General features: G+C 38.2%; 1 protein-coding gene across 7 annotated transcripts in view; it reads left to right on the forward strand.

Moving 5' to 3' along the window:
- The window catches only part of LOC122632101 (protein roadkill), a 77,331-nt gene that overhangs the window by 37,514 nt on the left and 13,977 nt on the right, over positions 1–25,840 (forward strand). Inside the window, exon 1 of one of the 7 annotated variants that reach the window (XM_043818577.1) lies at positions 13,231–14,513. The exons of 4 other annotated variants lie outside the window; for them this stretch is intronic. Coding sequence is in view for 2 of the 3 variants with exons in the window: in XM_043818575.1 (XP_043674510.1) it covers positions 14,704–14,819 (116 nt within the window). In the remaining variant the exon portion in view is untranslated. Of the gene's footprint in view, positions 1–13,230; positions 14,514–14,586; positions 14,820–25,840 lie in introns of those variants that run through there. 2 more of the 7 variants (XM_043818575.1, XM_043818576.1) reach the window with 2 other exon arrangements.

Here is a 25,840-nt window from a genome sequence, read left to right on the forward strand (position 1 = left end):
CTCCCTTTTTTTAATCATAATTTTTAAATTAGATTACAAAACTAGATTACAAAGCTTCAAATTTGCCTCTTCTCATCTCACAGATCGAAATACGAGAAGAAGAAAAACCTTTGGGTACTTCCGGTATTGCACAACCTGTAAACGATCTACATACGTATATACGTACGTACATACATACGTAAGTACATACGTAAGTACATACGTAAGTACGTACGTACGTACATACACGATCGAAGTTACAATAGGAGTAGCAAAGGCGTGGATACTAAGTACTCTCTCCCTCTTCCTCTTTCTCTCTCTCTCTTTCTCTCTCTCTCTCTCTCTCTCTCTGTTCGTAGCGAAGCATATCGAAATGGTTATTTTCGACGGTGAGGTCGTTTAGGACGCGTAAAACGAGCACTCGAGGACAACCTCTAGCTGCAGCACCTCTCACCGATTCGTTCTACAAACAAGCCGTGCCCATATCATCGGAGTATGTAAACCTAACCCCGGTACTGACCTCCGAGCGTTTCCTCTTTAATCGATCCGATGCATACGCGTCGATCATTCTAAAAATATCATCCATTACTTTTTCTCTTCGTTATATATATACATACATACATACATACATACATATTGGCAACGACGATATGCCATAATTTATGAAAGAAGTAGAAAAGAGAAGGAAAAAGATTATAAAGGAAAAAGAAAACAAACAAATTAACGATTTTACGAAAACCAAAACGAAAAGAAAAATCGAACAAAATGAATAAATCTCTCTCTCTCTCTCTCTCTCTCTCTCTCTCTCTCTCTCTCTCTCTCTCTCTCTCTCTCTCTCTCTCTCTCTCTCTCTCTCTCTCTCTCTCTCTCTCTCTCTCTCTCTCTCTCTCTCTCTTTATCTCCTCTTTTCAAAACTCGTTTTCTCGTCTCGAGAAGTTTCAATTGTCGATTCGCAGTAGAAAAGAGTGGGGATTGGGAAGCAAGGGAGGGGGTAGTTGAACGTTGGCCAATCAATTCACGTTGACGGACAGGAAATCGATCCTTACGTCAGAAAATATGCGAACATTCGTTCCAACCCTCCCTGGGGTAAAAGACGAGGTTCGAATCATAGGAACGACCTTAACCCCTCTATCCCTTCCACCCTCACTAAAACCACCCACTCATCGCATCTCTTTCTATCTCTATCTCTCTCCATCTCTTTATCTCTCTCTCTCTCTCTCTCTCTCTCTCTCTCTCTCTCTCTCTCTCTCTTTCTCTTCCATTGCAACGGTATCGATAGTCGATAGGATCGATCGTTAGGATTATAGATAGTAGTAAGGTAGGTGCCTCGAGGCTCGACCTGAACTCAACAACGTTCAAGTTAACCGAAGGCCATGGCCGTCGGCTTTAATCTCAACCTGGGAAATTGCTTTCCATTAGCCAGAAAACCCGAGAAAATCTTTATAATCCGTGCACGGGACCGATGTTGAATACTTGATATTTACCTGTGTACGTAGGTACCTATGTATGATGTACGTACGTATATACGTAAGTACGTACTTACATACGCATGCATGTATACGATAAACGATGAAAATGAGAAAAAAAAAAAGAGAACAAGTTATAAAAGGGCCTAGATGTGTTGTACGGTCGGCTCCGTCGAAGGAAGGTCAGATATGACGTGTGACACGTTTTAGAAAAATCTACGAGGAAAATCATTTGGTCTTTCTTAGCTTCCTCCGATTTTGTGATAAACCTTCCACCTCCTCTTCCTCCTCCTCCTCCTCCTTCTCCTCTTCCTCCTCCACTACCACCTTCTCCTTCTCTCTTTCCCTCTTGCCATATTTCACTTCACCTCGTCTCACTTCACCTCAACCCAACTCACCTCACCTCACCTCACCTCACCTCACTCACTTCACCTCATACCACCTCACCTCACCTCATCACACCTCACCTCACCTCACCTCACCTCTTTATTCTCGTTCGCTCACTCTCGACGTTCGTCACGTGACACGAGCACGACACCGTGCAAGGCCGATCGGCCTGATGCTCTCTCTTTTCTCTCTCTCTCTCTCTCTCTCTCTCTCTCTCTCTCTCTCTCTCTCTCTCTCTCTCTTTTCTCTTTCTTTCTGTCTCTCTCTGCCTCTCTTTCTTTCTCTGTTTTTTTTTTCTCGCATAGAAGAACGCAGGTCGTGGAACGCAGTCCGCGGAAAGGTCGAGGACGAGATCAACGTTGGACGAATCGTTGAAAACGTTGATGAAAAAACTCGTACGATCGGAAAATTGAGCCTTTATGTACTGATCAAATCAGGCCGTTGATGCTTTCGACCTTGTCCGCCATATTTCATTCTCCAGATAGATAAAAAGGTCATACACACATACACACTCTCTCTCTCTCTTTTCTCCCTCTCTTTCTCCCCCCCCCCCTCTCTTTCTCTTTTGTAAAATTCATTTCCATTAAGTTTGTTTAGGCTAATGAGAAACGTAGAATCCAGATCGATCGTTATTAATCGTATCGATACGATTAATAACGATTCTCCTTGCACGGCCTTAAACGTCCCTGAAAGCGGTGATCACAGGCATTGCTAGCCTAGCTACTAGCATGCGCGCAGCAAGCAACGCCTTGGCCCACAACCGAGGTCGACCTCATTTTGATTACATATGTACGAAACGCGCGGTCGCCCCTCGCCGGAAATGCAATAGCCACGAACAACGTCCGACGTTGACTCTGTCTCACGTGTAGTATGGAGAGGGGATGGAGTATTGAGGAGGAGAGAAGGGGAAGGGGTACAAAAAAAAAGAGGAGCAAAGTCAAACAAAGTAATCGCGGAGAATATCATTTTAGGATTCTTCAAAGTGAAACGTTGCTTTTTCTACGTTTTTTCTGCTCTTTATTATTATGATTATTATTATTATTGTTATTTTATTTTATTTTTTGCCGCCCCTTCCCCTATTTTCTGGTGGAATAAAGATCGAAATAATCGAATCAGACGTCAAATTTTTGTGAACGTTGAAGGAAGAAATGAATTTTCCTTTCGATCGTTATAGTCGATCGATTCAACTTTTGTCGTGTGGATCGATCCGATCAAGGTCATTCATGGTAAGCAATGAAAGTTGATGAGGGATAGGGGAAAGAGGAGGGAGAAGTAGAAGGGAGAAAGATGGACCATTTCGATGGATTTCGGTGGATCGTTTCGAAGGATAACGAGAAGGTTTTTATTAAACATTAAAGTGTTCTGGACCAAGGTGTTCACCAAGAGGAACAACCGGTCTATCTATCTAATCCTAATATACCTGTATAAAGCTCGTATCCCACGTATTCTAACGGTCTTCCGCCTTGACCGAGTTCAACAAGGTCCGTGTCAGATCTCTGTCTTGACTTTGACTCCGTTTTATCATAAAAGTCATTTCAGCAATCAATCGGTCGACCGTGAAGCCGTGAGTATCTAACAGTTCTTTCTTTCTTTCTTTCTTTCTTTCTTTCTTTCTTTCTCTGTCTCCCTTTTTTTCTCTCTTTCTCTATCATTCTTTCTCTTTCCGACGGAAACTCATTAAGCAAAAGCCGGTGATATCAAGACTGATTGCAAATCAGTTTGCTAGAGCTCTGTAGGATAACGGTTGGGTGGCATTTAGAAGCTTAACGCAAATGCTTGAAATCGAAGTTGCTGGTTTTAACGTAGACTATGCGATAAAGCTTAACTCTCGTACATACATACACACACACATACGTACATATATATAATATGTAGACAACTCTAATATATATATATATATATTTATACACACGTACTATATATATGTATATATATACGTATATATAAATACTTAAATACATACTTATATGTACCTACATATATACGGTTATTTACGTAAATAAGGTGCGTGGTGTTATTTGCGCTATTCGTGGCGAGGTTAATTACTTCTCTACCAGTGGAATCAATGTTCTCGATACCTCGATAAAGAAAAGGCTCTAGTAGAGAAATGGATGTACACAGTTAACCCCTTCTACCTTCTCTTCCAACACATATTTTATTTCCACCAGTAATACATAGAACAGAATGACGGCAACCAATGTATAACTCTACTCTGATCGAACGTATCTAATACATATCGTCTATGTGTTGTACACCTTCGTCAGAGTTAGAGCATGGCTCGGATATTCGTATTACATTGACCTCCTTCTAATGCACTCCTCGATGTTTCTGTTTTAACGAGTCGCATAAGATTATCCTTTTTTTCCTTCTTTCTCTCTTTTTTTTTTCCTTTCTTTTTTTTTTCTTCTGTTTTCTTCTTCTTTCTTTCCTTTTAACTTTCTCGTTAAATTATTTCTCTCGAGTCTGATAATGGAATTATGGTTTCTTTTTCTCTCTCTTCTTTTTTCCTATTTTTTTTTTCTTTTTTCTTTTTTCAACGTAAATATGCAAATATCCGTTCTTCCTCACGATATAATAACGTTCCCGCATTTTATTCATATCATTGATTTTGCATTCCGTTTTCTCGAATGGAAACAAATATCTTTTGGTTAGTTCATCGATTCGAATAGGAAAAAAGAAATTTCATTTCGTACTCGGAATACCATTCGAACTAAATTTCCTTCTCTTCCTTCTACGAGAGCCGGTAGTTGGATCTTATCCAGTTCCTTGACAGCTGCGATCTATCGCGATTTCTCGCTCAGCAATTCTGTATGTTTATCGCATTTAAAGCTTTTACCTTATCGAGATCTTTCTCTTTCTCTTTCTCTTTCTCTGTCTCTCTATATCTCTCACTCTCTCTCTCTATCTCTCTTTCTCTCTTTCTCTCTTACCTTCTTTATATCAATATACGTATATCACGTCTATTTATTCGAACTGTGATCTATGTTCTTCAAAAATAATGACACACGAGACACGCGTACAAGACTTTCCCTATCTTACCTTTATACTTTCAACAAACATCGTCGAATATTTTCTAATCGCATGGACTCCGTCGACTCGAGTTAGTTCGAACAGTTCTCAATTATTTATTAAACCTATTAAATTATCTCGATCGTAATAATCTATCCAGTTTAATTCGAGATATCCTTTTAAAAAAATAAACATTAAGGATTTATATATGCAGATGAAACCTATCAAGAAAAAAAAAAAAAAAAAAGAAAAAAGACAAAAGATCTATAATACATACATATGTATATTTTTTTTATATGTACATATAAAAGAAAAATCTGGAAAAGAATGGGAAAAAATCGAGGAGAAAAAAGGAGAAAGAAATTTATCACGAACGATCGTGTTGAAAATGAAGTCAAAACTGCTTTCCAAATAGAAACGATGAAAATAATGATGACGTTCTCTGACGATGTAGTTACGCGGTCCACGTTTATGTAGTATCCGCGTGTTATGGTTGGACGATTTAGGATCGAGCTTGTTTTGTATTTCGAGCAACACGAAGTGCGTTCAATCGTACGGACGGTAGCTGCTCCGTTTTATCGAGCGAGCAGCACCAGCACCAGCACCAGCACCAGCACCAGTACCAGTACCAGTACCAGTACCAGTACCAGTACTAGCAAAAGCACCAGTAAATGCACCAGTACTAGTACCAGTACTAGTACCAACACCCATCAGCAATGCCAGTAGCACCAGCGGCAGCAATAGCAATGGCAGTAGCAATAGCAGCAACACAGCAGCAAAATAGCGACGGCGGCAGCTTGTCCCGTGACCTGACCTCGTCTGAACCCTCCATACCACTTTGCCTCGCTCAGTTCGCCCTAACGCAATCACCACCACGCAAACTCCACCTTCTGTCGGTTCAACTTCCACTAGTAATATCTAGCAGCAATCTCTCGTATATATAAAATATAATATATATAATATAATATATATAATATATATATATATGATAATATGTATATAAAATATTTTATATATATATATATACGTATATATGTATGTAATATATGTATGTATATACACTTCATCTTTTCCTCAACTCCACGGAAGAAAAAAGAGAGAGAGAGAGAGAAAGAGAGAGAGAGAGATGGATAGATAGATAAATTGATTAAATGATTTATTTATCTACTTATCGACAATCTATTGTTGGAACAGTGGGATAACCATCAAAAATAACACGAAAAAGAAATTTTCTAAATAATACTGACATTAAGATAATAATAAAAAAATATATATATGTATGTATGTATGTATAAATATATGTACATGTATACTTACTACTGTTTGTTTTCTACTACTTTATATTATGTTTGTTTTTTATTACTTCATTTCTCTATCGTTCCTTGATAGAAGAGATTACATATCCCAAATTTTTTCTTAAAGATAAAATATCTGTTTAATAAATGATCAGTTAAATCGTGAAAAGATAATAACGAAACAACTACCTGCTTCGATTACCTGCGATCTTTTGTTCCTTTTTCTTTTTCTTTTTCTCTCGAAATACACATTTTCAAAAATATTTCAAAAGTATTTGTACAGGATGACTCATGTTATAATCGAGGACAAATGATTATCAGATTTATCTTTAGTCAGTCCATAAATATATTATTATGTTTATTTACACAGATACACACGAATATACACAGACACACGCGTACAATGATTAATCATTATTTTTTTATATCGATCAATAAAATCATCTCAGAATTCTCATTATTTCGTATAAGTAAATATATATTTATCGATATGCAAGTGCCAGTAACGCATATATGATTAATCATTATTAAATAGAATTAACCAATGTCAGTATGTTAGAAAATTTCAATAATTTTGTATCTACAACAAACAAATTTATTATTGAACGTATCGACGTTATTTATTGACAAAGTCAAAGTTACATACAAGTCCAATAGTTACATATACGTCGATATTCTGTAATATGTGTACATTCTATTTCACGTACTCTCTATATCACTCAGTCCGTTCTAACAGTAAAAAAGAATGAGAAAGAGAGAGTGAAAGAAAAAGAGAGAAAGAAAGAGAGAAAGAAAAAGAGGGAGACAGATAGACAGAGAGAGACAGAGAGACAGACAGACAGGAAGAGAGAGAGAGAGAGACAGAAAGAGAGAGAGAGAGAGAGAGAGAGAGAAGATATACGTTGGTAATGACAAGAAGTAAAATTTATAGTACACTCATAGTTATATATTGTAGCTCGAACAAATTAGTAACAACCACCTCGGAGGGCTCGTAAATGGGAACGTTAAGCACTTGCCGTTGTAAACTCCTGTCATTCGCAGACACGAACCGCATTCGGTGGTGGTGCCATATACGCTGGCACATTAGAAAGTACCTTCGCTGTTAGTCTACGTTCGAGTTAGTCCGAACATTCATTCCTGTTCGTCTATATATGAAACATCTAAAACGATAGTTACATTGACTCTCTCGTTATAACGATCTTTTTTCTTTATTCTTTTTTTCTCTTGTTTCTTTCTTTCTTTCTTTTTTCATGGGATTTTTTTTTTCCTTTCTTTTTTTTTTGAACTGATATATCCAGTCAATTAGACATTTGTAATATCCGATATGGAAGCGTCTAGTTGTCTTTCCTCACTTTTTCTTTTTTCTTTTCTGTTTTTTTTTTTTTTTTTCTTTTTCTTTACTTTTTCTCTTAGCGATGGATTTATTTATTTTTTACAAGCTTTCTATTGATCTTTTTCTTTTTTTTTTCTTTCTTTTTTTATTTATATTAAACATTCTTTTTTATTACGCACATCCTATATATTACTTTCGCGTGTGTGTATGTGTGTAGATATTTTTTCTTCGCAAACTATAATCTTATCTTTGGAGATGTTCGTTCTTCCTTTCCTTTCTTTTTTTTTTTGTCCCCTCTTACTTCCAACTTCGTTTCGTCATTTTATGTGCGGAGACACATATTAAGTAAGTATGTGTGTACGTAAAGGTATTAGGTACATCCGTAAAGATTCGAAAGTGTGCAAATAGAACGAGTGAAGGGGTTGAACGGCGTAAATAGGTGCTGAATTCCAATTCAATCGAGAACTTTTTCGTTCTCAATGCGATGGACAGATTTATCGATCGCCGTGTAAAAAAGAAAAAGAAAGAAAAACAGAGACAAAAATAAACTCCTCGCCGATGATAGTCCAATCAATTTTAACGCATAGCCTGTTAATAAAGGTGATTCCTAACGACTTGAAAGTTGATATATTAAATAATTTCTTTTTTTTTTTTTTTTTCAAATTCTTTTTTAAACTCTTATTAATTTTTCATCTAGGCACTTAGCGCAACACAAAACTTTATCCGACGTCAATAATCACTTCAAAACGCTTTGTCTAGACAAAAAGGAAAGAAGACAAAAATAAACAAACAAACAAACAAACAAACAAATAAAATAAAATAAATTAAAAAAGAGGAAGACCTTAATCAATTTCAAAAGCTGTCCGAATGATATTTATGTGACCCGTTCTGTGACCCATACATATAAACGCATACGCATATACGCAAACACATACACAAACATACGCATACTCACACACTGACGTAACCCTGTGTGAATTAATTTGGTTCGAGCAACAGGCTAACGCCAAGCAAGCAAGCGAACGAGCGAGCGAGCGAGCGAGCGAGCACTCGCCACGAGAAAGTTACGTGACCTGTATAAAGTACCTTTTCTCTCAGTGAAACGTACCGAAAAATCGTCCATTTCGATCCTTTTCATTTTGCAGTACTTTATATACGGTAGTAAAAGAGAAAGAGAGAGAAAAAGTGAAGAAGGCGAAGACGAAGACGAAGATGAAGAAAAAAGAGAAAAATATCGATGTACTTTTACGAGGACACGAAAATGAGGAAGAGATAGAGATGGAGAAAGTAAGAGAGAGATAAATAGACAGATAGAAAGAGAGAGAGAGAGAGAGAGACAGAGAAGGAGAAGCAAGGACAGTTTAATGAAGAGAATTAGGTCGTACTTTGTAGAGTTAAAACCCAAGCATCGTTAGGCTCACCTTTTCCATCTCTCTTTTTCTTTCTCTTTTTCTTTCTCTTTCTCTTTCTCTTTCTCTTTCTCTCTTCCTATCGCTCTCTTTGCGTTACGAAAATCAAGCATCATCGTTCTTGCACTTGTGCTGGTACAGATGCTATTGCAACTACTACTGATATTGTTGATGGTACTGGTACTGGTACTTCTACTGGTGCTAGTGCTGTTACTGGTACTGGTACTGGTGGTGATGCTGGTACTGGTGCTGGTGCTGTTGCTGTTGCTGGCACAAAGAGCTACTGCCTGCTGGGAAAGAAAAAGGAGGAGGCTCTCTTTCGAGAGAGTCGAGGTTGAATTTTTATTTAAACTCGACACTACGTATTCACGTTCTGGCCTTCGTCTTACTTCGTCGTCGTCCGACAATGAAGTTTCGTAATTGGCCGACTAATAAACGTTCGTACTTCGTTCGAAATACTACTTCGACTTCGAAGAGAAAAAGACAGACATACACACACACACACATATATATATATAAAAAGAAAGAGAGAGAAAGAGAAAGAGAAAGAGAGAAAAAAATTTATCTCATTTGTGTGAAATCAAGAAACGTTAGAATGAAGCGTTTTAGAAAATAAGTAAAAAGTCGGTCGTGGAACTCGGCGAGGAACGAAATCGAAGCCTTTACGACTACTACTACTCTATTACCAATACTACTACACTACTACTACTACTACTACTCTATTACCAACACTACACTACTACTACTATCACTACCACCACTACTACTACTATTACTACTACTATACTATTACTATTACTACTACTATTACTACTACTACTATTACTGTTACTATTACTGTTACTACTACTACTACTACTACTATTACTACTACTACTACTACTACCACTATCACTCGTTTGCTCGTGAAATTAGCACGTACCTTTCTAGAAGGACGAATCGAGTAGGTTGGTGGGTAGGTACATGTATTTGAGACGAAGAGAAATTTCGATTACAAAACCGTCACGATATATCCCCGTAGTCGTTGTCACATACATAAATACACACATACACACACAGACAACGATAATTCTCTTCAAGCGAGAGTACGAGAACTGATTTTATGCCGTTAGACTCTCGCGGATGAATTCCTCTCCTCTTAAGGTTCGTACGTGCGCTTACTCACGAATACCTAAGCGATTTTTGCGACACGCTAAACTCGTATTTCTTTTTTCTTATTCTTCTTCTTTTTCTTTTCTTTTCTTTTCTTTTCTTTTCTTTTTTTTTGTCACGGAGGGCATATTTGCCTTCCCCATTGTCCTTATTTTCTCCCTTAACTTCAACTCTCTCTACGATTTTCTCCTCCTACTCTTCCTACTCCTCCTACTCCTCCTTCTCCTACTCTTCCTCCTCCTCGTTGTCGTTTTCTTTGTCGTCGTCGTCGTCATTGTCGACGATCAGGAAGGGCTGAAGCGTTTCACACAAGACGTATCAAATATTTTCGATATCGAATATTTGGTTTAAAAAAGCAAAGAAAAAAAGATAGGCAAAGTGTAAAAAAGAATGTATGTTTTTAATAGAAAATATTCACCAACATATATTCTAAAAATATAAAACATGATCTAATCTCTTTCTATAGAATATAATGTAAAGAAATATTGCAAAAAATATATTTCTGGATATATTGTGAAAATATAAAAATGTATAATTTTAATATCTCGGAGAAAGGATATCAACGTTAGGGTACCGAGAGATTTCTGTAAATAAATAAATAAATAAATTAATTAATTAATTAAATGAACGAGCGGAAAGATGGCCGTCGCATTTAAAACGATGTCATTATTATTATTATATATTATTCTTATATATTTCGTCGAGGAGGTCGACGAAACTTTTATCCACTTTAACATATTTCTCGTTAAATAGGATTATGCTTATATCATCCAGTATATTTATATTATTCTCTGTCGAAGACTCGAAATATAGGACATGTTTTACACGACGACTTAGTATTATAAACGCGAGAAAGGAGAGTCTTCGCGAAGACAAAATATAATCTAATGAGAATATCGAAAGGGAGAGAATGAAAAAGAATGAGATATGAAAGGAAGGAAAAACAAAACAAAACAAAAATAATAAAAAAAAAAAGAAAAGAAAAGAGAAAAAGAAAGAGAAAGCGCAAAATAGATTTTTCATATACATTTTTACACCGGCTTGTGCTTTCGGGCGAAGGAGGTTCAGGGACGGTTTTTTCAAAGGGGGTCAAGGGAACCCTCCGCCCCGGGGGCCCACAGTAATGGCAGCAGTAATAGTAGTAGCAACAGCAAAAGCAGAAGCAGCAAAAGAAGAAGTTATACGAACACTCTTCGCCTCTCCAATTCGTTCTAGAGAATTTCAAAATTCTTACGAAAACGCAAATACAAATATATCGTCTTTTTTACTTTCTTTTCTTTCCTTCTTTTTTTTTTTCATTTTATTTCTTTTTTCTTTTTTTTTTACGAATCATACGTAATAATAGGTCTCCTCCTCTTCGTCAAATACGACGTTAATGGTTCACTCGAAGAGAGGGCTCCACGTTCTCCTTTCTTTTTCGTTTATCTTCATTCACATCGAGTTGTAACGCACGGTGTGGTAAAAAGCGACATTAAATACGATAGAAATTCACCGAAAATTTATTCCTTTCTTCGAAGAAAGGAAGCAAGCAAGCAAGCAAGCAAGGAAGGAAGAAAGGAAGAAACGAACGAAATACATAAAGAACGAAAGAACGAGGAAAACGAGCAACACGCACGTTATTCTCCCACACGATGTCATACAAGCATCGTGCGTGATTCCGTTGGTAGGATGGATAAATGGACGAACGGACGGATGGACGGACGAATGGACGGATGGACGTCACGGTCCCATTGACGCCGAGACCCCCAAGTACCTTAAACACCCATAAAAACATTTTCGTGACCCCTTTTTTCTCTCTTGTAATGTCAGACGAGGACGATGCGGCAGCCCCGTTCTCAAGTTCCGGTGACACGTAAAACACCCATCGATGACTATCGAAGGACCTTTCACGCTCTTACCTTCTTAACAACCAATAAACGTGTTTCTTTCTTAGAAAGGATCTTGTAAATATCACATTCCTAATTATTGGAATCTTTAATGTCCGAAGATCGAAGAAAAAAAAGAAGCTTCGAACGTGTCGATACTTGATCGATTGACCAATCGAATTGCAATCGACTATCGACCAATCATCAACGTTATTATTTCGAAAAGTATTCTGATAAATTCCCGTTTATAATCAGTTTTATATATCCCGTCGATATTGCTTCTTACATCATTTTTTTATTGGAAAACGTAAAGTAGTAATGCAATGGCAATGAGTTATTTACTTATTTATTTAAAACTCCTTGGAAGAAATGCGATTTCGTTCCGCGCGATTAAATCGAATGTTTAATTCGCTTGTAAAGAAAAAAAAAAGAAAAGAAAAGAAAAGAAAAGAAAAGAAGAAGAGGGAAGAAAAAATTAAAGAAGTAGTCGATAAAAATAGTGACATTGATTACGGCCCGGTACAATGGTGCGATTGTACCACGCGCGGTATAGAATCGTGACAAAGAAAAAGTAAATACTCGAAGAGACAGATGTATGCTACGCGCACGCTTTTATCGTTGTTATTTTCTTGAAGAAGAAAGAAAAATAGTTAAAAAAAAAAAAAAAAGAAAAGAAAAGAAAAGAAAAGAAAAATAACGAGTGTCACATTCTGACGATAAACGCAGATGCAAAAAGCATGTGCTTTTTTTAAGTTAAATTTAAATTACATGTAAGAACGAGGGTATAGATAGAAACGTTAGAACAAATGGTATTATTTAAAGAACATCCCCCTTTTTAAAGCATCGAACTCGAATATTTTTCTCCTCTCAATGTGGCCGTCTTGTGTTCGGAAATAGAAAAACGAAGAGATAATTATTTCTTCTCTAAATAGATGTAATTAAATTACACTGAAATAAATTTGAAAAAATGGAATGAGGAAGTATGACATAATGGTAAACGATTATTGCTATTATCTACTTCGGAGATGACATACGAGTTTTATAGAAACTATTGTATTGTCAATTGCAGCGTGACATATGCGAGTTATTAAAAGGTTTAATAACGGTTAGAGAACATTCCATGATATCGGAGAAGATAAAGAAATAAGAAGAAGAAGACAAGAGAAGACAAGAGAAGACAAGAGAAGAGGAGCAGTGTGGTTTCGTATAGACATTAGACCACGCCAGCAGAGCAGAGCAGAGCAGAGTAGAGCAGAGCAGAGTAGAGCAGAGCAGAACAGAGCAGAGCAGAGCAGAGCAGAGCAGAGTAGAGCAGAGCAGAACGGAGGCAGCAGTAGCAACAGTATACGGCGTCGACGCAGAACGAAAAACCTTGGCTTCGCCCGTCGTCGTCGTCGACGTCGACCGTCGCGAGCTGTGTGTCCCGAGCGGGCGCACGAGGTCGTAGCGAAGGTACCCGAGCGTCGAGCGAACGTCGACGGAATTAACCGAGTTGTAGCGGAATCAGCCGAGCGGTTAAGCTCGGTGGTGGGGCACCAAGAAGGCTCAGTGTCTTGGCTCAGTCGAGCCAGCGTCGTGGTTGGAATCGGTTTTGGGTGAGTGACGGGCACCGTCTCTCTCTCGGCGGGGAGGGGAGAGTAGAAACTCTCTCGCAGGTCGTTCCAAGGCAGCCGCTCTTTAATCGCGCGTACACGAGGTAGTCCAGTCGATGGTGGCCAGCTGCCGGAGTGAGGTTCAGTATCGCAGCTGCGCGTCTTTTCTCTCCTCCCCTCGCTCGCTTCTTTCCTTTTTCTCTCTCTTTCTCCCTCCCTCCCTTCTCTTCTCTCTCTTTCTCTCCCTCTTTCTCTTTCTCTCTATACATATCCCTATCGGTTTATCCCTTTTCTGTCTATATCTTTTCTTATCCTTGAGTCCTTAACCGTTCTAGCGCATATCCTATTATATCGACCTATCGTCGCGTACGGCTCCATCCGAAATCTCTATCTTGGTCGTCGTCGTCGTCGTCGTCGTCGTCGTCGTCGTCGTCGTCGTCGACGTCGTCGTCGTCGTCGTCGTCGTCGTCGTTGTCGACGTCGTCATCGTCGTCGTCCTCGTTTCCCGTCGCATCGACACTTCGTGGATGAACGACGCGTGTCGTAAAATATCGTTCTTCTCCATCGCATTAACAGAGCATTACTCCCGAAAATATTACCGCTGAAGTAGAAGAGCAAGGGGGAGAGAGAGAGAGAGAGAGAGAGAGACAACAGACGGACGGACAGACAGAGGGTAGTATAACACAGTGAAAATGCGATGGTCGTGGTAGTGACAAGTGTAACACCGAAATAAAGAGATAAAGAGAGATAAAGAGAGAAAGAAAAAAGAACGAAAGAAAGACAGGCAGTCAGAAAGAAAAAAAGAAAGAAAGAAAGGTGGGGCGTTGACGGAAGAAGCAAAAAACAAGAAAAGAAGAACAAGAAAAAAGAAAGAGGTGAGGAAAAGGAAGAGGAAAAAGATAAAAGTACACTCGACGACCGTATCCCCAAGGCGAGATTTATCATCAAACAGGAGTGTGAGTTAGAGAACGGAGAAGGAGAAATCTACTGGTCGTCCTCGTCCCTTAAAAGGAAAAGGAAGGAGAAGTAAGTGTAGGAGAAGGAGAAGGAGAAGGAAGAGGAAGAGGAGAAGGTGGTGGAGGTGGAGGAAGAGGAGGAGGAGGAGGAGGAGGAAGAGAGGAGGAGAAGGAGGAGATCCGTTTTTTTAGCCTTTCGTTAGCCAGAGCGGAAGTTATGACGGAGACGCGTGCTAGAGAAGGAAGTATTATTCGCGCGCATGTGTCCAGTGGGTTATAATAGTGAATACGAGGAAGTGGCCCTTGGAAATCTGGATAATTTGTTTTCTACATCTACGGGGCCCGAATTATCTCGTGTCAGGATGGCGCTCGCGCGGTACGTAGCCCTGTCTCTCTCTTCTGTTGTATAGCCAATGTTCTTCTTCTCTTCCGTCTCTTCCTCTTCTCCTCCTGCTTGTCTGCCTGCCTGCCTGCTTGCTTGCTTGCTTGCTTGCTTGCTTGCTTGCCTGTCTTCGTTGGCCTTCGTTCGTTCCGCGAGGGCAGGGCCTCTTAAATCCCCCACCTACCCCTCATCCAACCTCCCACCCCTACCCCACCTTTAACCCTCCCGTCCCGAGCAACTCCTCCTTCGACTACTCCCCTATCCCTCACCTACCTATCTACCTACCTACCTACCTACCTACCTACCTACCTACCTACCTACCCATCTACCCACCTACCCTCTTCTCGATCGTTCGAAACTTCACGCGTCACGCCTCTTATCTACTACAATCGAAACTATTATACTTTTTTTCTTTCTTTTTTCTTTTTTCTTTTGCTCTTTTCTTTTCTTTTTTTATTTCTTAATCTTTATTTTCTTTTTATCCCGCCTCGTTTTTCCTCTTTCTCCCCTTCCTCCTTCTTCTTTGTTCCTATCTCCCCCCACCCTCACATGTACTTACTTACTTACTTACTTACTTTACTTTACTTTACTTTACTTTAGTTACCCCGTCATTGTTTCTTATGTTTTGTTTTTCTTTGCTTCACTTCTTCTTCATTTCGCTTCATTTCGCTTCACTTCACTTTACTTTTCCTTTTCCTTTCCTTTATCTCCGTGTCCAGTTACGTGATATACGTTTGTACGTATACGAGAGAAGAAGTTCCTTTCAGAGAATTTGGATTTGTTCTAGGGAAATTAAATCGTTTTGTTCGAGTGGGTAGATGGGTGGGTTGGTGAATGGGAGGCTGAGAGAGGGAGGGGGATACGACCTAGTCGAGAACTCGTCGCGTATTATTGTTGCTATTTTCAAATCGTCTCGACGAAATTTTACGACGTCTGTGTACGCGTGTGTCTGGTCTATGATGTGTATGTGTATGTGTATGTGTGTGTGTGTGACAGAGAGATAGAGCAAACGAAAAGGGTCGATTGCCAACTATATCATTTTCTGCCTACCCGATCGTAATTGCAAATTGTTCCTAGCTCTTAAAAATATACTATGAGAATATACTTTTAATGATAATGGAACGTAGAATGACATAGTAATGGTTCCGTCGAGAGATTAGCAGCGGTGGTTCGATAGACGGTCAACGACCGGCCCTGCTGCGAATATAACCATCCTCTTCTATGTGTCATGCGTGTTCTCTATCTCTATCTCTCTATCTCGCTCTCTGGTTTATATATACATATGTATATGAACGTATGTGTATATATGTATACATTTATGTATATATGTATGTATGTATACATATACGTACGTACATAATATCCTCCTCGCTGTACGTCCTAACTCTCGACCAATGTGAAAAGGGATGACGAAGGGTGAGGAAAAGGGAAACTCGGTTTTCGGTGATCGAGTTAATTCCGCGACCATTGTTCATCCTCTTTCCTCTCTCTTTCACTCCACCCCTCTTTCTCACCCCTCCCTCCTCTCTCTCTCTCTCTCTCTATCTATCTCTCTCTCTCCCCCTCTTTTCTATTTCCTTATACTCATAACTCGGAACTAAGTTCTTGGTCAAGTCCGACCGTGGTTGTTGCTGCTGCTCACTATACGAAGAACCGAACGGCGCAAGGTTAATACACCTTTTTATGTCGAGTCCAGCCTTTTAACGGATGCGGGCTCCGTCATGGTTCGACGATTTGCTTTCATGCGAACGCATTTGACCCTGAATGCTATTCCGTTGGAATTTGAAAGATGAAAACACGTTCTTCCGCGGTCTTACATTGTAACATCTCTTTATCTCAATCAATGTCTCTGTCTCTATCTTTGTTTCTATATTTTTATTCAGTATTTTTCGTTCTCTACTCTAAATAAATTCTCGAGTCGATTAGGTTAAAATTTAACGGAACGAATATATACACGCATATAGATAGATAGATAGATAGATAGATAGATAGAAAGAGAGAGACATATATTTGTTATTTTCGTACTAAAGATAAATTTTAATGCGAGACATTGTATTTATTGTTATTTCTTAAAACGTTACGTACCGATATAGGAACGGTATTACTAGCGTGGAATAATACCGAAGGAAGCTGAGAAAATTTGAAATTCAAAAGCTCTCGAGGGAACGACTGGGCTTAGGGAACGATCGATCTATCGATCGATCGATCGAGGTGTAATCGTTCTTTTCTACAGATAGACCAAGTTCGTAACAAAATGGCTAGCCAAGTTAGCTCGTTCGCTGACTTGCTTGCTTGCTTGCTTGCTTGCTTGCTACTTTGCTAGCTTGCTAACTTCTTACCTTGCTAGCTTCTTATATACGGTCACTGCGTGACGAGACTTAACGATTAGAATTTTCTTTCGATCTGTGACTAGGTAGCCCTTCTATTGGTCGACGTTTCCTTTACCGATCGAGTAATGCGATCGCACGTTCAGAGTCAACGTGCCTAAGAGTACTCTTCATACACTCTAATATATATATATATATATATATATATATATATATATATTTAAAAAAAAAGAATCAAGTATTTCTAAAACTATATCGAGTTCTTATTTCTATTTATGTGTGTATGTGTATATGTGTAATTTTCAAAGTACTTGACTCTTTTCTCTCTCTCTCTCTGTTTTTTAATAATCTCCATCGTTATCACAAAATGTTGGAACACGGTTTCCTCGGATGGACTCTCTCTCTCTCTCTCTCTCTCTCTCTCTCTTCCACATCGTATTACACCTTAGGCGTTAGTCATTTTACCTACTTCCTGTTGGCTCACGGCAGCGCACTATCGTTCAAAGCGGTGATTCACGAAGACTATAAATGTATGATGAGCTACTTCTCATATCAAACTCAAAGTGCGAATAGAGCAGCCTTCCTTCGTTCCTTCCTTCCTTATTTCTCTCTCTCTCTCTCTCTCTCTCTCTCTCTCTCTCTTTTTTCTTTTTTATCCCTACCATTCTTCGAGTAATCGCTCGATTAGTGTATTTTCAGCATGTCCTTGACATTGTTGTTAAAGTGACACTTGAAAGTAATTAAAAGAAGTCATTAAGTAGTTCGGAACGTAGATCCGCGAGTCCGATAAAAAATTATCACGTACTATACAACTACAAAAAGAAGAAAAATCGACTACGGCATAACCAAGACGAAGACGAAGACGAAGACGAAGACGAAGACGAAGACGTTTATTTATTACTTCGCTCGGCCGGGCGTTGTACACGTATTCTGTTAACTTCCGTCGTCGTCTCTTTTCTACTGTGCCGATAATAGCGGATGTTGTGTAACGACATAGAAAACGTTTTTAAAGATAACTCGGCCTTCGGAAATTTGAGAAAAGTCGATGAGCTTTACCATTTCTATTGCTACTACTGTTATTATTATTATTATCATTATTAATACTATTATTATCATTACTACTGCGATACGTGTGTATACTTAATCAATTCCTATATATGCATATATATATATATATTTATTTATTTATTTATACATATATCTGAAGTAATTAAAACGTTCAGTTCTCCTCGAATTAAACGAATCTTCTTCGAAGTACGATCGTATCGGTTTGTCCATATGTATATGAATACATGTATGTGTGTATATATAAAAAATGTTCTCGTTCGATTTTTACCCAGAAGTATCGCACATACTTACATTACTTGATAAAGATAACTCATCCAACAATACGTATGTCTCTGCCCTATTCAACCAACTATCAGCGGCTCGAAAATCTTGCAACCTTGTTTTGAGCTGATAGCGGTATATGATTTATTATACTTCTGCAACAATCTGTTTCATTGTTATTATTATAATAATGATTATTATTATTATTATACGCAAATTAAACGTATCCAAATAACAACGTAGATAATATACCTTCTTACGTATGATTAAGAATAAGAAAAGAAAAAAAAAAAAAAACGGGAGCCACATTTTCCCGGTATTTTAGAACGCCCGCAATGATGATACCGATCTGTCCGTGTGTCTATGTATGTTACGTGCTCGTCTATGCATTTTTAATGCGACCTTACTCATAATGAAGATTTACGCTTCATAAAGTTAATCCTTATTTCTTCACCATGTATATCTCTTCGTTAGAATATTCATTTTGTCATTCGGGTGGAATTGTTCCTCTTTCCAAAAAAAAAAAAAAAAAAGAGAGAGGAGGGGGGGGGGGAAAGAAAAGAAAGAAAGAAAAAGAAAAAAAAAATGTACATAGTCCCAATTTGAAAATTACAAAATATTATTAATAATAGTGTCGATCGATCATCGTCATTGTAGTGGTAGATAATCAACATGACGTTAAGTGAATCGGAAAAGCCCGTCGACCTTGCCCGACGTTATCGTAATACTGCGCGCCATCATTTATTCTTTTTTTTTTTTTTTTTTTTTTTGCTGACAACATTAGTGCATACACACGTATACGCACGAACGCACGTAAGCATGCACGCATGCATATATGAAATGCACGCTAAGGTAGAAAATGCATTCGGTGTCGGTGTCCTTTATTCCGGTAACAGCTGACCTAGCATTGTTATCACATCGTACACTCCTTCCCCCTCTCTCACTCACTCTTTCCTCTTCACTCGACCAATATCTCTCTTTCTCTCTCTCTCTCTCTCTCTCTCTCTCTCTCTCTCTCTCTCTCTCTCTCTCTCTCTCTCTCTCTCTCTCTCTCTCTCTCTCAAGCTTTTTTGTATATACAGACAAATCCTCGTAGAGGTCTTTCTTTTTATTACATTTTTAGTCTTCGTTTTATCAATTCGATTTTACTTACATTTCATGTTGCTTCTCTCTCTCTCTCTCTCTCTGTTTTTTTTCTTGAGAGAAAAAAAGAAGGAAGTAAAAAAGAAAAAGGAAAAAATAATCGATTAGGTCGCATTAGAGTTTGTCGATTATCTGAACAACTACGTTAATAACAGCTTGACCGATAAAACGATGCTCGTGTACGTACATATATATGTGTGTGTGTATGGATATATATATTATATACATATATTATGTTAGCTCAGGTTCGTCGGATAAGTCGTATTATAGTCTAGAACAGCGTTTCTCAACCTAAGAGACCCGATCGCTCAATTATCGAAACCCAGTTATATTTTTAAACAGGTCGAAACGAATATGCTATCTTTTTTTCTTATGCTATCTTTTTATATTTTTATATATATATATGTATATTATCATATTGTATACTATATATATATATGTATTTATCTTTTTATATTTTTATATATATATATGTATATATAATTTTATATAATTTTTTTTATCTAATTTAAAAAAAAGTTATTTCCTATCTTACGACAAAAGTTAGAAAAGCGTTTGGTATTTATGCGAATTCGCGAGGATATAATCGTCGTCGTTATCAGTAACAGTCGTATCTTTAAAATAAATTAGGTAATACAAACTGACATACATAGTTCTTAATCGAGTTCTTAAGAATATGTTAATATTGTAATAAGAAGAACAAGAGTAACGACAAAAAGTAAAACGAGAAAAAAAGATTTGTGTTACATTACGATGCAACATTGCAAATGAAACAAAAAAAAAAAAAAATATGTCGAATACGCAGAGCAATAAAAGGTTGAGAAACTCTGATCTAGACGATCAAATTTCGAGGTTGGGTATTCAGGATGTGCGATAAAAAACGCGACGTCAGGCACGTCCATTGATTGCATTATCAATTACGAAGTATGGGTATTATTATACATCATAAAGAGAGAAAGAGAGAGAGAGAGAGAGAGAGAGAGAGAGAGAGAGAGAGAGAGAGAGAAAGAAAGAAAGAAAGAAAGAAAGAGAGTGAGAGAGTTAGAGAGAGGGAGATAGGAAGATAAAAAAAAAAGCGAGGCCAATCGATGTCCAGTATGTGCCACTCGATGAAATAGAGCCAAGCACAAAGGACGATAGGTGTTATATCCATCATATTACGTATACATATGCTTGACGCTACAAGGTGAACGTACGTGTGAATGTAAAAGGTAGATAGATGGATAGATAGATAAAGACAGAGAGAAAGAGAGAAAGATAGAAAGAAAGATAGAAGAATGAGTAGGCTTGGATGAGGTGTAGGGGTGCGGCATTCATCAGGGTTGCGACAGGGTGCTAAAGGAAAAGAAAAGGAAACTCGTCATAGGTCGGTTGGTCGATCGGTCGGTCGGTCGGTCGGACCGGTGGTTGTCCCTTTTTTAGGGTTCGTTTTCTTCCTTCTCATCGTCCTCGTCTCCCTTCTTCTCGACAGAACAAACTCTACCTTGGCTGCCTTCAGCTGTAAGGGTATAGGTGAGTAGCGAGTTCCACGGAATGCAAAACTCGCTGAAGGTTCTCTAAGGGAGCCACGACGACTTCCACGAAACGTCCTTGCTCGATGGAACAACTTTTTCTTCTTCTACTTCTTCTTCTTCTTCTTCTTCTTCTTCTTCTTCTTCGTATTTGCCCCTTCTCTTCTTCTCCCTCTTTAGTTTACTTTCATGTCTTTTCATCTTTCTTTCTTTCTTTCTTTCTTTCTTTCTTTCTTTCTTTCTTTCTCTCTCTTGCTCGTACATTTTCTTTCTTTTTTTTTTTTTTGTTCGTTTATTGACTTCTGTCCTTATTCATTCTCTTTCTTTCTTTTTTTCTTTCTTTCTTTTTTAATAGATTTTAGGGATGTCTTCAAAGAAATTTTATTCCTTCCCATTCAAACTGCCATTACCCTCTCTTGCTTCCCTCACTCTCCCTCCCTCCCTCCCACCCATCCATCCATTTCCCATCCCTTATCCCTCTACTTCTTGTTCAAGAACGGTACAAACACAAACGCAGCAGTAACCAACCTTCCTCTAGATTTTCCTTATTGGATAGATCGTTTGAAATGCGTTTATTCGTTCCCCATAAGTCGACTCTCCTCTCGAGCTGCGAAGAAGATGGAGTCTTCCTCCGATGTTCTTTGTTCTCACGCGATACACTCTTCCGGGACGGAGTAATGAACGTCTTGAAGATGGGGGTGATTTCGTCTTTCTTCTTCTTCTTCTTATCTTTTTTAATCTTTAATTTTTATTCCCTTTGAACTTAAAGCTTTTCATAAGATTTTCATCATCTCTCTCTCTTTCTCTTATTCTTTTACTTTGCGGAATAAATTAATCAAATTTTATTATGAATACTCGTTCTCAATTGATAATTTTCTTTTACGCACACGCATATAAATCCCTTATAGATATATATATATATATATATTATATATACTTATTATATATTTTATATATATATCCGATCATTTATTATTTGTTAAGTTAAATTCAGAAATAATTAATAAATGAAGAATAACAGATGACGGATAGAACATATATTTGAGAAAAGTAGTGTTAGTGATGGTACAGTAATGATGGTATTAGTCTTGTAAAAGGTACGCTTTAAATTGACGGTCATTATTAGGGTAAGCCAAAAGGAACGAAAAGAATAATGGATTTATTGCAACGTCGTGTCCCAACATAGTAGTCCCGTGACCGCAGTCTTTGCCGCAGCTTCTAAGAAAGGCTTTTGGAAAAGGGACCTTCGACTATATGCCTTTTGGAATTTCTCCAACGTTGGCTTGAGAGCCAGAACTTTTTTTTTTTTTCTTTTCTTTTCATCTTTTTTCTTTTCTTTTTTTTTATATACCCTTTCTCTTTTTCTCTCTCTCTCTCTCTTTCCCTTAGTCGATAAAAGCAACATCAACAGCAGCAATAGCAAGTGATGGTGGTGGTATATGGTATAAAAGCTAACTCGATCTCTCTTTCAATGTCCCTCCCTCTTTCTCTTTCTCTTTCTCTTTCTCTCTCTCTCTCTCTCTCTCTCTCTCTCTCTCTCTCTCTCTCTCTCTCTCTCTACGTCGTATTCCGCGGAAAGTTTCGTCCTCCTTTAATTAACCCGAATTGAACTTTGAACTACGAACGAAAGCTTGGGCGTTCGTTTCATGTTGTTGCCTTCGTTAAGTCGATACCACGAGACAAACGAACGCAAAAAATTTCATACATATATATACATGCATACATATATACATATGCATGTATCTATCTCCTTTGGTTTATAGTCATCGTATGGAGCATTATAAAAAAAGAATTTAAAAAAAAGGATAAAAAACAAAAGTAGAAGAAATTCCTGAAAATAAAGTAATGATACGTAATATTCGTTTCTGAGAAAAGAGAATAGACGAATAATGATTAGTTTTTTTTTTTTTTTTTTTTTTTATCGTACTCGTAGGGCCTCAGGGTCCATCTTTCTTTCTTTCTTTCTTTCTTTCTTTCTTTCTTTCTTTTTTTTTCTTTCTCTCTCTATCTCTCCCTCTCAGTTTCTCCGTATTTTCTCTACAAGCTCGGTTATATCCCTGGTAAAAGGGGGAGGGACTGACGTTCTCTCGCTCCCTATATCCTGACTCGTTTTGCCACAGCCACGGCAGGGCCAGTGCCCTGGTACGTGGGATATACCGGACGACCTTGGGCCTCACGGCCAATTTGCGAGGTCCGCTCCCTCCAGATGGGCCCTTACAACCCAGGTCTTCTTATTAGTCGGGAAGGAGTTCGAGCCAAGAATTGTATGTATACATACATACATACATACATATATATATATATATATATATATATATGTACGTGTTTATAAAAGAGTTAAAAAGAACAAAAGAGAGAGAGAGAGAGAGAGAGAGAAGTACAAAGTTTTAGTCGTTGAGAAACAACACTTTAGCTCTGTCTCACGACAGTTACGTAAATTCTTTCGATTACTTGTAAATATGTATGTTACTACGTATGTAACGTATCTACACACACACACACACACACACACACATGTACATGCATACTTGGAATAAGATGGAACGCGTTAAACGTTATTTGTCTTTCTTATTCGTTCCTCGACAGAAACGACATGTTGTGTGTCACGTTGTCGTCGTCGAATCGAAAAAAAGAAAAAAGAAAAAGAAAAGAAAAATCGACTCGATACTTGGAAACAACAAAATCGACGAGGTGTAGTAGCAATGGTGGTGCGTGATGGTGGTGATGGTGGTGATGGTGATGATGGTGGTGTGTTGAACGTGATGTGTCAGACATATAACCTCTTCCACCTTCTCCTCCTCTTCCTCTTCCTCCTTTCCAGGTCCTCCTCACGCGCAAGCACACGTTCCTTCGAAGACTACGCGGAAGCAGCGTGTCTTCGTGCGAACACGAACACGAGCACGAACACGAGCACGCTCGCGTTCTCCGTTGTGTTGCATTTCTCATTCGCTTTTACATAATGAAGAAAGGTGAATCGATCGAACGTTAATCACGTGTATGGTATTAATGACATTGATACGACGTGCTCCGAGTATCGGTCAGCAAGCATCGTTTCTCTTTTTCTTTCTCTTTTTCTTTTTCTTTTTGTGTGTGTATATGTGTATACTCGTACGACCGTGAAGCGCAAAGTGGAGGAGGAATAGGAGAAAGAAAAAGAAATGGCCGTTGTTATTCCGATGAGACTTTCGAATGATTATTAATGGCTGATCTTTCTTTTTTTCTTTTTTTGTTTTACTGTTTCTCTCTCTCTCTCTCTCTTCGTTGTTGAAGAAATGTAAGATCCAAAGGAACCTTGGATCTTACAAGATAGTTTACTCCGCTGATATTACTCAACGAACGCTATGGATCTGTTACGTTACACTTATTGTTGTCAACCATTATTCGTTCATCATTCGCTTTGTTATATATGCTGTGGAATATCTAAGAGAAAAAGAGAGAGACAACTTCGACACGTACAAAACATATATATATATATATATATATATATATATATATACATATACATACGTAAAGTAAAGCCATAACGGCCTTGAAGAGAGTTAGCCTTTGTCTTATCACGCTCAGCTCGCGGTAAGCGTCAGCCTTGACTTCTCTTTAACTTTTCTCGTATTTGCTATAGTCACCGATATAGTTGTCACTGTCGTCGTCGTCGTCGTCCTTGTAGTTTTCGTCGTTCTCTACTATTGACTTTTTTCCACTACAATCTACTTGATTTAGGTTACCTTACAAAATTTTTACTATAGAAATATCTACCTAGTATCTCTATGTACATACGTCCAGTACATGGTTCGTTAGTCGAACCTTCGTCATATTATTTTCTAACTGGGAAAGTACGAAACGTGAAAAATGCAAATTCGTATCACAAATTTATATAGTTATTTCTTTAATTTCTCTCTCTTTCTCTCTTCTCTTTTTTTTTTTTTTTGGTCACTACTATAAACACGATAAAAATTTTCTATTATATATTAGCTTTCGTGTGAAATTGTGTAGAACAAAGGAAGATATTTCACAGGGAAAGTATTTCAAAGGGACATACATTCAGAGGACATCAACGCGATATTCTTTTCCTCTTCATCCTCCTCCTCCTCCTCCTCCTCCTCCTCCTCTTCAACCTCCTCCTCGACCTCCTTCTCTTCTTTCGTAGATGCCTCGTTCGTCGTTACCTGAAACTCGTGGTTTCCTCTTCGGTATTATTCTCTTGGATACTGAAAGAGGGAGAACGCATACGAGGGAGAGTTGTAAAGCGAGATCATCGACTGAAATTCAAAACCGGATGATGCCTGACACTACCTGCTTGCTGCCTACCTACCTACCTACCTACCTACCTACCTACCTACCTATGTGACTATTTGCTTGCTTGCTGTTTGCCGATAATGAAAAAATTCACTGGCAGTTAACAACGATTTGATTTTTAAGTAAAACGTCTAAATGCTCGGAAAGCATTTCGAAAGCAAATCGAGAAAAATTGGTGTTTGCTGTCGTTTCAAACATACAATTCATTGGATCCATTGGATTCAGTGACTCTTACAAAGGCGTCCGATACCACAGATGTTCGATCTTGGAACGAACGCCGCCACTACCAGCAAATACGTTCTATGTATATTTGTTCGGTATTCCGTAGTCAAAGGGTTAAGAGTTAGTTACGATGTAAAGGGAAAAGAGAGAGAGAGAGAGAGAGAGAGAGAGAGAGAGAGAGAGAGAGAGA

This window comes from Vespula pensylvanica, chromosome 9 (genome assembly GCF_014466175.1).
Source record: "Vespula pensylvanica isolate Volc-1 chromosome 9, ASM1446617v1, whole genome shotgun sequence".
NCBI classification, from domain to species: Eukaryota; Metazoa; Arthropoda; class Insecta; order Hymenoptera; family Vespidae; genus Vespula; species Vespula pensylvanica.